The following is a 12978-nucleotide window of genomic DNA, read 5'->3' as shown; positions in this document are numbered from 1 at the left end:
TGTTTTGCAGTCCGAAAGCCCAATGGATAAGCAGTTTTATCACATCAAAATAGGCACGTCTAGTCGCGTCACTTTTACTGGTCAAACCCCTTTCATCTAGGCCCTCAAAGGTATCCCAATTCTTACGCATGATCGACTGAACTTTAACCATGTTCTTCAATCTTTGACCAGTAAGGCCTCGGCCTCGAGTTTTGCGGGCAGCGGGGCGGCGGCGGCGGCGGCGCGGCAGCGGCAGGATCTTATGCGTAAAATCAAATGGACCGGTTTTCGAAAACAGCGGCGGCGGAGCGGGCAACGAGCGGTGCACTCCAGTCAAGCGGTGACCGCCCGCGTAGCGCGTCTGCATTGTAGTATAGTGTTGTGTACCTACATTTTTTTTGTGACGTATCAAAATGTCCTCGGACGTGCAAGAGCAAATGATTTCGGCAATCTTTGAGAGGACACCCATATGGAACAGCAAAGATGTGAACCATAAAAATAGAAGAAAAATTAACCAATTATGGGAAGAAATAAAAAACGAACTGAATATTGAAGACTAAAGCAAAAACTGAAATCACTCTTGATAGTTTCAAGAATATAGTCAAAAGTTTCTACACTCATTCTAGTGTAGTCGTAGAATTTGTCGGGATTTTGTCTCTGTTCTTCATAATTTCGATAAAACTCGCCATTTATTTTCCTTGCCCTATAGTAGGTCTTCTTCTTTTGCCCACAGTAAATCGAGCGTTAGGAATAAATTTGAATCAAAAAGATTTCGTTCGCTAATAAAAACAAATATCTCGACAACACAACCACGAACACAACACTACACCGCTGTAGTGCCGCGCGATCTGCCCGCTAGTTTCGAGAACGGGTCCGCCGCCGCCGCCCCGCTCCCGCGCCGCCGCCGCCGCCGCCCCGCTGCCCGCAAAATTCGAGGCCGAGGCCTAAAAAATTATGAGTGTAACATCAAACGCAATGGGCGTTACTGTCTCTGTGCTCCGGTTATACAACCGATGATACTGTGTTAATTAAATGCAAATAAAAGGGAAATGCTCGCTGCAACATTACTTTCTGTTTGCCAGTGAAATTCGGAATAAAAATGAAACAGCCTTGTAAATGTTAGTAATTACATTTATTGATGTCAAAAAGACATTAGCTTACAATTATTTTATTTCATGTACTTAGTAAATACAATTAGCTAGATTTATTTCTCATTACTGATACTGCAAAACATGTCACTGTAGAAGTCTCTGATAGGGCGCTCTTCACACTCACACACACGAACATAGGAGGACGATGCACGACACTGGATCTTATGTCTTAAACAATATGGTTACATTTGCCGGAGTCGCTTGTTTGGCCGCTGGCCGTCGTTCATGAACCCACCCTGCTGAGAAACGAAATACGATTAGATTTCACACATCATTTCATATTGTTCATGAGTTATTATCAAACGTTTGGACTATCGACACAGCTAACTACTATCCTCGCCACCACAAAACATGCTTACTTTGCGATCGACAAGCAATTACAAGTCTTAAAACAAAGATAGAATTATAATCCTAGTATCTAATTATAATGTACCATTTGAATACATGCAACCAAAACACTAATAAGCTTTGAGAAAGTTAATAGATAGCTTACGTTTAAAGATATCATTTGTATTAGAATAAACATCGCGATTAATATGCCCCTAGCGACAGAACCGTTCTTTGGTTGTTTGTACACACATGGCACATGGTAAGGGCGCGCCATCATTACCTTGGACTTAACTGGCGTAATGTTTCTACAGGTAGTTCTGAAAAGAATGCACAGAATGTGTTAATGCACAGAGAATTGCAGAGATGGTGTGTATTCTGTCCTTTTTCCAGTGTCTCGTCATTGTACTGCATTTCTTTGCACATCTTTCTATGCACTCGTTTCTATCATAAGGTTGTAATCGTAAGCATGCAATGGATAAGCTTCCTTAAACATTATTGCAAAAAAATACAGTTCGAAAGATGTCAACTTAATAAAAATTCGTGGAAGGGAGAAAGTATCATATATGTAAATAGAAATACGTAAATAGTATACAGTTGTATGGTTTCATCTACCACATGAAATCGACACTATCGTAAAACAAAGTTCAATAAAGCTTTTTACATTCGAGCAATGTGAAACACATACATGCATGTGAAGTAACGTAAGTAATTTTGTCAAATACAGGCATCTATCGTATTTTAAATTCTGCAAATAGTGTTTTTAGTAAACCTCTCATTCTCATTTTGTGGTTTTATTGGGTACAGAAACACATATAATCTGAAATAGTTGGCGTGCAAACATGCCTGGATATATCTAAAGTGATATCATGAACTTATTATCTATAGGATGCAGTGTCGCTATCATGCAGTGACTAGTAGTAGGTAACAGTAACATGGTGGGAATCTAATCGGAAGTCTGGCACAGAGTAATAAGCTACACAGTACACACCACATTACTCTTGGTAATTTTTTATTCTGAATTTTTGCTCTATGCAGCATGCATGCTGAACTTTATGTTAGTTTTATTGGTGTAATACAGAGCAATACTGGAATTTAATTGATAAAAAAACATGCATTCGCTATTTAGTGTCTTTGAAGACTTATTACTCTGTATCTGTGCAAGCAGTCGTGCTAGTGGCTAGTAGAGCAGTTATGTCAGTTAGTTTGTGTGACTTACCGGGCGGCCCATGAAGCCCTGAGGCGGCATGTACGTGTTGACTGGGGCGAACCCTCCGCGAGGGAATGCACCGCCGCGACCTCCGAAACCACCGCGGCCGCGCGCTCCTGTGGATATAACAAGGATTATTTTATTAAAATTATTATTTTAATATAAAACAGTGTAGATTCGACCACTCCAACTACATCTAGTGACGTTTTCCGCCAAGTCGTCATTCACACATCGCATTAATTAGATATGAAGAGCTGAAAATTCGAACCTAGTGTTGTAGTATTGGAAAAGTCATGTCCAGCAGTGAAATGGTACTGGTTTACTGATGATGGAATAGTGTGGATACGGTACCTCTGAAGTTGCCCCTCGCGTTGAATGCTCCGCCGCGCGCGCGGAAGTTGTTGGCGCGGTTGGAGTTAGGACTGGAGTTTGTGTTCGTGTTGGAGTTATTCCTGTTCTGTTGCTGGTTCGGGTGCTGCCTCTTGTTCTAGACATACAACAACAACCATTTAGTAACAAGTTTCAATAGGAGAAAATTAATTAACATTTCCTCTATTTGTCATTACCACCTACTGACAAGCATGCATGAAGATAAGACTGATGTAATAGACTGCATAAATCTTAAGTGATATGCCATTATCATACTATTTGTCTGTGAATCATAGACCTTTTTATGAGAGGGAAAAATCATCCAATGATTTCTACCGCGTCATGTGAGGCGAGAGACGCCTCACACGAGGCGTCAGTCAGTCAGTCAATGTCAGACTTTTAATGAGTAATAACCACGAGTCAAGTCAATCCCTGTTAACCCGGTAGGCGATTCGTAGGTCAGGGCATTGACTGATATGAATTAAATATCTAAAATATGCGAAAACACACCTTATTGACGTTGGCGGCGTTGTGTGCCTTCTGTTCGTCTTCGTCGCGGTACTTGGAGACGGTAACAAGGAAACCGTTGATGCGCAGCTCGCGATCCAGCTTCAGAGCTTTGTCCACGCAGTCCTTGTCTTGGAATGTTACTCGCACTGCAAACGTAAAATAATGTTAGAAATAAATTAGGAGTAAAACCAATGCTAACCAATAAACCAATAAAAAAATATAATTCGTAAACTCTGTGAGAAATATGTATCAAATAAGCAAAATGATCTAATAAATGAACGCACGTCACTAGCCGACAGATTGGCGACGTATTATAAAGGGCAAAAGAAAAATTACTCATAGCCAGCAAGCCATGAAAAGATTAATGGTCGTGGAAAATGTCAAAGAAATGGATTGACACATTTCTTTTTCCCATCATCTTCGTTTAGCCCTCCCTACTATGGCAGATACGCGTGAGAATTTATTCGCACCGGTTAAAAAAGTAGTTTGACGGCTTATTAAAACCGTTTCGTTCTTTGACCGCGCAATGAGTGCGGCCACCTGCTACCCGCGCTTACGTCACGTGGCCTTTTCTCGTACTTAACCTAACCCTGAAACGAAGCGAGTGACAAGTTCGCTACCCCGGCTATGATAAATTACAGTATGATAATCATATTCTATTTATTCTACAATTTCAATACGAAGCAAGATTTTTATCGCAAAACGTAGTAGGCAATATCATAATCGTTATCTCGTACAAGTAATTCTTTATCATTCATCAAAACTACAACTACCGTTGAGTACACATTATGGCTAGGAAAACATACATAAACATAAAATTGAACTTGTTTCATATCTAATTTAATAAAATCAGAGAAACAAATATTGTAAAGACGTAAGACTATACATGAGTGGCGGCTTCAAGACCATTCGCGTGACCGCATCTGAATGACGAACGTCCGAGCTGCCAATCAATACGCGGTCCGAAGCTGGCGTCATCATAGATTCATATTATTACTACATCGGTACGAATAGATCGTCGGATGAGCAAACATCCCAACACAGCTCACGCCCCTCAACGATCCCCGATCGCGCAGACGTGGGGACTGGGGAGATGCTAACAACATTCCTATATCTACAAGTACACTCCGTGCGATAGGTAGCGCGTCAATCTCTACATCCATTTATAACCTTACGTCGATAACACACAAACCAGATTCGCACAAATTAGAAACACGATCAAGGTTTCTATCACGGAAAACTACGTTCTCATAAACACAAGGAAACAATGTACCGGGCATTTCCGGTCATTGAACTCTGAATCTTTAATCTTTAATTGTCTTACCAAGATTCGCATAACAACAAAGTTTAGTGGCCGCCAGCGCCGCCTCTACTCTGACATTACGTGACTTACACAAGTATCTCTCTGTACTTAGCCAGTAGACCTTGAAAACTATCGTAAACCCATAATGGTCAGTAAACTTTACACCTTACATCACCCTTTGTGTACATTCTATTCACAAATCGGTAAGATGATAGTGCTATCGGTATTTATATCAAAGTTACTACTAAAACATGTTATTACTCAGTGTTATCTGTTTTAGAAATAAATACATAGTGTTAATTACAATACATTATTATTGTAATCGTATAACTATAGTTGTAGCTAGATTGACGGACGTGTGCGGGCGATAGGACTGTGTAGCGTTAATATCATCTCCCCTCGCATGGGGAGGCACCCCTCTAGCGCGCAGTATTCATTTACATATTCTACTGTAACACAACGTGGGTACCGATCGTGTAATAAATCAATAAATGAGCTATATACCATTCGCGACTTGCTCTTACCTCAGAAGAAAACTCAACAAACGGCCTACATAGTACGTAGTACGTCTTGAGCGGTGTGCGGCATGAATACAAGTGGGCAACCCTCCTTACTTTGAAGGGGCCACGAACTTGTACAATGAACACTTGTCAAAAGAACGTACACTTGTAATCTTACTTTTGAGACGGGGCTACCTTTTGTGTATTTTGTTAAGAAATAAACAGGTGCCAAGAACGTGGCAAGTTGAATTGTGCAGTCGCCATTCAGTGATTGTGCGTGATCCGAGCGCGGGTAGCAAGTAATCAATATTTTTTCTCCCGCGTGGGCACCGCGGCACCCTTCCATTACTCTCCCCTTCTGTTGCCGCTAATACGGATGCCGTATATATTGTACGAGAGGGGTCGTTACCCCTAAGCGCATTGTTCAAGCGGACATTAGATAGATGTTACACGCGCACCCCCGATCACAGCTTCGATTTTGTCCGTGTTCTAATATTCTAACGCAAATTAAAGGATCATGATTGACTCACTTTCTTGACTTCTTCTATCTTGCCATGCAATAACAAATGGTATGTTACGTTTTCTAGGTTCCGAACAAATAACCCTTACACACATGAATGGAAATGATACAAGATAAATAAGACATTGAAGAAACTTACGTATTTTGTACTTGGTCTTGCTGAACTCGTGTATGTGTGTGACTTCGCCGCACTGCGAGAACAGCAGCTTGACGTACTCAGTGCTGGCCTCGTACGGCACGCCCACGAGCACGGCGGTCTCGGCGCGGGACTCCACCGACACGGTGATCCGGCTGCCTTCTAGCACGGTGCCCTCCTCGGACATCGCCTGCGTTTTACCAAACACTCAATATGCTACCAAACGAACCCATGCCGTGTATTGTGGAATGTTCTTCTTTAAAGGGATTATACGAGTTGTTGTAAAGTTAAGAAATATTAATTTTACAAGGCATAAAGGGATTTTTGCTTGAGTTTCAGTACATGACTTCTCATTAGAAATTCTTAAAAGGTGGATTTTAGCGACATAATAGTCTGAAGTAGATCAGTGGTCTAATGATAGTTTATTGGCTATTAAACACAAGTACTGGCTTCAGGCATGTACCACAATGCACAGCTCTAGCCGCAATAGCGATGAGTAAAGATAGAATCGCATTAACGATCCTTGGCCTGCGTAGCCAACCGACGGACAAGCTAACATGCAACGCATTATTTGGAGGAATTCGCGAAGTATCCCGCGACCTTTTTTTATGTTACAGGCCCGTAAACTCTTTTTGTCACGTTTATTTTTTGTTGATATTTAATTATGCTAAAGAAATAGAGCACGCCTTGTACATTTGGTCTATTTTCAGATTAAATAAATAACCATGGGTTTTCAATAAACTATAAACAACGCGAGTTAAATACTTGTAGGTACATTACGAATCAAAATGAGTGAATTGAATGTTAGTCGTAGCAAATAAAGTTATACAATGTGATTTATAGATACAGTATAAAGTCAGATAAGGTAAGTACCATTTATATTATTTAGATTAGTGAAAAGCATATTTAGTTCGTATTTTTTGCGTTATATGTATGCGTACGACAGAACTGAACGTAGTGGCGGCGCCAGCAGTCGGCATGGTAACCGCGTGAGGTATAGCAGAATGTTTAGTCTGTCAGTTCGCGAGCTCGCCGCGTCGCTCGTTATGGACATACGCATTATACAGGGTGACTTTGAATTCGACGTATTCCTCTCGGGAGGTGATAATACAACTAATTTCCTACAAAATTAGCCCTGAGGTCCTTGGGCGGAAAGTGGCTAGTTTCTGAGATATTCAACATTTTTGGTTTTAGTAAAAAAATCCCGAATTGATCACAAAAACATCAATAAATAAAAAAATACTGGTTGGATTTTAGTAGTTTTAGTTTTAATCAGTTGCCAATACATCAGTTATCATTTATAAATACTAATAATGGCACAAATATCGTTCGTTTTAAAATAGCAAGTAATTTTCTATCAAATTTTGTTTTGTGTCACTAATTTGGTCGATAGAAAATTAGATTTATTTTTTAAAAAATATATGACTTTAAGCGTACAAACTATTAGAAAAACTTCCTTGGTTTATTAGCTACCCAGAAACATAAAATTATTTACAACATTCTCAAAAATAAATGAATTAATTGATGATAAGTAGAGTGTAAAGAGAAAGGGGCAATTTCAAAAACATCTTTATTTGCAAAAAAATGTTCAAAGTAACCTTCCCTACGACGAATACATGCCCGAACACGCTTCATTATCTCTATGACGGTCACTCTTGGACTCAATATGCGTCTAATTTCGTCATTATCTTCAAATACGTTTTGGAGAAGAATTTCGATACACGGCCTATTCCGTCTGTATAAACAAGGGACTTTATGTAAAAATCAACCGGCGTTAGGCTCTGGTCATTGTGCATGCCATGTAGTCATGTAGTGGGACTGCCCTGTCAATCCAACGCCTGAAAACCGATGTATCCAACCACTGCCGCACAGTAGTTCGATAGTGCACTAAACAATCGTCGTGTTCGAATAAACTCATAATCTTGTTTCTAAATTCAAATTTAAAAGCCCATTCCTTAAAAAATAATTGTAATTCTCACCATTTAAATTATTGGGTAAAAAGTAGAGCCCAATCAAGTCATTATTAATGATACCTATCCAAACATTTGAATCAAAACCGTATCTGTGGACCTGTTGGTTTTGCTTTTTTAGATTTCGTTGACTTTTTTTGGGGCTAATAATGGATATTGTGATAGTTTGATCAGAGCACTATCGATCTACTGTGCGGCAATGGTAGGATGTCTCGGTTCCCACGTGTTATATTGACAGGGCGGTCCCACTACATGACTACATGGCATGCACAGTGACCAGAACCTAACGCCGGTTGATTTTTACATGAAGTCCCTTGTTTATACAGACGGAATAGGCCGTGTATCGAAATTCTTCTCCAAAACGTATTTGAAGATAATAACGAAATTAGACGCATATTCAGTCCAAGAGTGACCGTCATAGAGATAAGGAAGCGTGTTCGGGCATGTATTCGTCGTAGGGAAGGTTACTTTGAACATTTTTTTGCAAATAAAGATGTTTTTGAAATTGCCCCTTTCTCTTTACACTCTACTTATCATCAATTAATTCATTTATTTTTGAGAATGTTGTCAATAATTTTATGTTTCTGGATAGCTAATAAGCCAAGGAAGTTTTTCTAATAGTTTGTACGCTTAGTGTCATATATTTTTTTTTAAATAAATCTAGTTTTCTATCGACCAAATTAGTGACACAAAACAAAATTTGATAGGAAATTACTTGCTATTTTAAAACGAATGATATTTGTGCCATTATTAGTATTTATAAATGATAACTGATCTATTGGCAACTGATTAAAACTAAAACTACTAAAATCCAACCAGTATTTTTTTATTTATTGATGTTTTTGTGATCAATTCGGGATTTTTTTACCAAAACCAAAAATGTTGAATATCTCAGAAACTAGCCACTTTCCGCCCAAGGACCTCAGGGCTAATTTTGTAGGAAATTAGTTGTATTATCACCTCCCGAGAGGAATACGTCGAATTCAAAGTCACCCTGTATTTAGCACGTACTGCTGCGAAATACATCTGGAGTTCTACTTACCAAAAAGGCTGTGCAATAGGTTTCATTCATTCAGTACTCTCAATCAACTTATTGTGTAAAATTAATCATGTCTGTTCATTTAACTTATTAAAACTTTACAATTAAGGGCTAATGATTACAATATCAGATATTTATGAATGAAACATTGAAACTAGAGAGTCACATGTGCAACAATAGTGTAGCACACATGACACGCGAGAGTATGAGAATGAAGCCCACTGCACTACACCTGAAACTTACCAGCTGCCACTGCAAGTACACATAAGGACAAGTCACAGTATGGACATGAGATACTCATCAGCTGATCTACTACATCACATCACATTGCAATCATAATTTAGATGTTTACTTGTGAATGGATACAAAGCTGCCAATCAGATGCATATAGTGTAGCAGACCAGCCTGTTCTAACATTCAAATAGTCACTCATTCTGCACATGACTGGAGGAAAGTGGCAACAATTGTGTAATATACATAATTTGGAAAAAAATATTCTTAGCCATAAGTACAGCCTCTTTTAGAAGCAGGCTAATAAAATTCTAAAATCTACTTATCACTTTTCAGTATAAAATATAAAATGTTAATAAACTTTTGTTTACCTTTTCCAGAGACTCTTTGTTTTTGAATTCGACTATTGCCGATAATGTCGGAGTTGTGGTCAGTTCAGTTACAATGATTGGACCACGTCTAAAAAGAAAGAAAATTTGTCTCATTAATACTCCGTACAGTAGAGCCAGTGTTCCTGTGTTCTGAGTGCAGTTTGCTCCTCGAGAACACAACACACATTATCTTAGGTATGCTAATAAACTTCAATTATAAATATAAATAGTGATTCATTCACAGTTTAGGACATTTCAGGGACTGATATTTGAATGTTGGCAAGTAGTATGTTTCAGTAACACAGCGGATGTAGTGGACCTACAGTACTTACTTGACATTGGTAACTTCTCCATGTTTCGAGAACAACTCCTTGAGTTTCTCCTGGTAGTCGAACAGGTACGTCGACGGGAGGTTCTCAACGAGTATTTTACCAGACTCCACTTTTTCCTCTTTCTTATCTTCGCCGGCGGCATCGCCCTCGGCGTTGTCCTGGCTCTGGTCGGCGTCCCCGCTGCCCTCGGCGACGCTAGTGTCGCCGGCACCGTCTTCGTTATGCTCGATTTGTTCGGCTTCGCCGTTGTTGTCCTCCGCCTCCACAGGTTCGGAGGTCTCCATCTCGGGCGCTGGTTCTTCTACAGGCTGGGCGGCGGCCTTAGCCTTCGCTGCTTGGTTTTTAGCGCCACGACCTTTCTTCTGCGCTACCATCGTGAATGTCCAGCTGTTGAACACACAAGAACCGACTCAAGCAATCAGGCGTAAGATCCGTCACGCTCTCACAGTGGCAACGTTTCCCGCCATATCTATTTTTTGCTAAAACTTATCTACATTACTTGGCGCCTATTCTCAGATCTCAAGGGCGTAGTTGCTAACGCGCGAAACATCATATTACGCAGAATCACAGAAAACATACGCCTGTTTAGTAGATGAGCTAATTTTAACTATGTGTAACATCACAGATAACGGTAAATACATCATAACAAGCCATACGCGCCATGAAGCATGCCTCAAATTCGAGTGGAAAATTCACGAACCCGAAGCGTTACCTCGTAATAACTTGTTACTATGGTATTTTGCAATCCTAGAGCAGTGTTTTATCAAATAATTGAAAGTTTTACTCACCAATCGTGTATTAACAGGTAAAATCAATGAAATCACAATTCCACAAGGAAAAGACGCCAAACTATATGCAATAATAACACGAAACCGGCATCACGCAAGCGCATCCGCCATTAAATAGATTTTAAAAAGTGAGCAGTGTTGCCAACAGGACTAACATGAAATTTGCTAAAAGGCTGTTGAAAACTTGCCAAAATTATGCCAAGGCTTTATAATTTAAGCTAAAAATTATGCTAATAATTTTCGATGTAAAATAAAACGTCATTTAACTTCAAATATTATTTAATCAACATTATTATCAAATATATGTTAGGTTTTCATCGTGTAAATTATCAAATAAAATATTTATATCCTGGTCTTCATCCACAGCCGTTGTGTATGTAGACGTGGAAGCCTCATTTCCAAGACTATATATTGCAATTGATGCATTGCAAACTCGTCATTTTCAATAAAACACGTACACACAACACAATTAATAAAGCGTCCTTTCGCGAAAGTAGTATCAAAAGATAGAGAACGGAGAAGCAGTTGCTTAACTCAACGTAAAAATGGCCAGATAATTGCTAAATTGTTTAGATGAAGTTACAAAATACAATCCAAAACAAAACAACGGCAAAAAACGCACGCTTGTCGTTATATTGGCAACCAGTGTTATATTGGCCACCTTAGGTCTCATGAAAATTTCATGTAAATATCGTCCACATTTTATAATGAAATGTCGACGATATTTACATCGCAAGGTATCAAGACAGTGGTTTGTTTCATGGTTTAACTTTTATTAAATAATTAATTGATATGCTAAAAAATATGCTATATGCTAAATAACAAAAGAAAAAGCTAAACGATATAAAATTATGCTAAATATAGCATAAAATATGCTAAATTGGCAACACTGAAAGTGAGGTTAGCAGTGTTGCCATATCAAAAATCGTAGTTCTAGAACTCTGAGAAGTGTATCCGAATTTTTATTATTATAAATATGTAGAATGTTGATAAAATCAATCTATTATTACGTAGCATTATTAAATTACGATATAATATAGACGTACGAATCGTATGTCTATGTTTTATTTATTAACGTATTAATGTAGATATTTTTGCTTGACTGATTTTTTATTTCCAGCATAATCAAACATTAGGTCTCCTCTACAACTTATAAAGCGGGCACTCAGAAGTCGAAGGTGACTTGATTTATAGGATATGATTGCCATTATAACTAACTAATGACCAATGACCAAAGCTAATGACTCTTTTGTTCACTTTGTGGAGGGACGTGCTTTGCAGCCATTGACTAGAATCACAAATTAGTGCTTCGTGCAATGTACACCCGATACCTACCCCGCGCACGCCCATGGCCCATAAGTACACATATACATAATGTGTATTTTTTAGTACATACATTGACGATTATTATTATCTTATTTTTAAATTTACCCCACACTACCTATCTAGTAATTTTCCTGTGTCGTGGGTGAAACAACAATTTGTGGATCACCCGAAGAGTTGCTCGGTACAAAAATCGAACCCGCTATGTTGCACTTCAGCCGAGTTCAGCCGGATGCCCAGCCACCCCAGCACCCACCAACCGTTCGACTATGGCCGGCTCCACATGTTGGTCCCAACGCTCGTACCAACGTTGGACTGCAAACTCGGTGAGGCGTACACACGTTGGCTAATAAACTAGTTCTATCCCGTCAACGCCAATGTGAAGATGTCCGATACAGAAATCGAAACTGCTCTGAGCGCGTTTATAGTAATGATGAGTGCACATTTATATTTGTTACTGAGAAAAAATAAAAAGACAATCTCTCTGTGTTAATAGTAATTGTATTCGATTTATCATAAATCGGAGCAAGAAAGCTATCCATGAGCTCATAAGCAAACCAATTTGGTTTAAAAATATCATCTGTTGATGATCCAGATCGAGTAGAGTCACTAATTTTCTTTCTGTAAAGGCGATATGTGCTCATTAACGATTCTCGCTTTTTTTAAATCTTCGATTGAGAAATTCATTCCCATATTTTGTTGAATGGTGCGCCATGCATTAGCTAATAAATTTTTATTTTTGTTTTCCTTTCGAGTTGCGTCCCATATTATTGGATGTGCTTGATAAAGTTCTATAAATTCTATTACTTTTTCATTTGTCCAAGCCGGTGACGATTTTGTGGATGAGAAAGCCATTCTCGCTCGACGTATGCACTCGCTGCGTGTTGTAACAGAACTGAGCAAAGCGCCAACGTGTGGA

General features: G+C 39.1%; 1 protein-coding gene across 4 annotated transcripts; it reads right to left on the bottom strand.

The window, feature by feature from the left end:
- Nucleotides 1–1089: 1089 nt before the first annotated feature.
- On the bottom strand, nucleotides 1090–10904 carry LOC118262649 (heterogeneous nuclear ribonucleoprotein A1). Of its 4 annotated transcripts, none has more exons than XM_035574181.2 (9): nucleotides 10737–10904; nucleotides 9949–10335; nucleotides 9617–9704; nucleotides 6009–6195; nucleotides 3547–3692; nucleotides 3019–3154; nucleotides 2677–2783; nucleotides 1741–1777; nucleotides 1193–1369 (listed from the first exon to the last, which is right to left on the bottom strand). In XM_035574181.2, the coding sequence occupies exons 2-8, from the start codon at nucleotides 10320–10322 to the stop codon at nucleotides 1766–1768; spliced, it is 1050 nt and encodes a 349-aa protein (XP_035430074.1). In that variant the 5' UTR covers nucleotides 10323–10335; nucleotides 10737–10904; the 3' UTR covers nucleotides 1193–1369; nucleotides 1741–1765. The 4 variants fall into 4 exon arrangements, with proteins under 4 accessions (XP_035430072.1, XP_035430073.1, XP_035430074.1 ...); XM_035574182.2 differs by having other exon boundaries at nucleotides 1193–1366; XM_035574179.2 differs by lacking the exon at nucleotides 1741–1777 and having other exon boundaries at nucleotides 1090–1369.
- Nucleotides 10905–12978: the final 2074 nt, after the last annotated feature.

Source organism: Spodoptera frugiperda, chromosome 12 (assembly GCF_023101765.2).
Source record: "Spodoptera frugiperda isolate SF20-4 chromosome 12, AGI-APGP_CSIRO_Sfru_2.0, whole genome shotgun sequence".
NCBI classification, from domain to species: domain Eukaryota; kingdom Metazoa; phylum Arthropoda; class Insecta; order Lepidoptera; family Noctuidae; genus Spodoptera; species Spodoptera frugiperda.
Note: the sequence above shows the minus strand (reverse complement) of the source record. Positions and strands in the feature narration are given on the sequence as shown.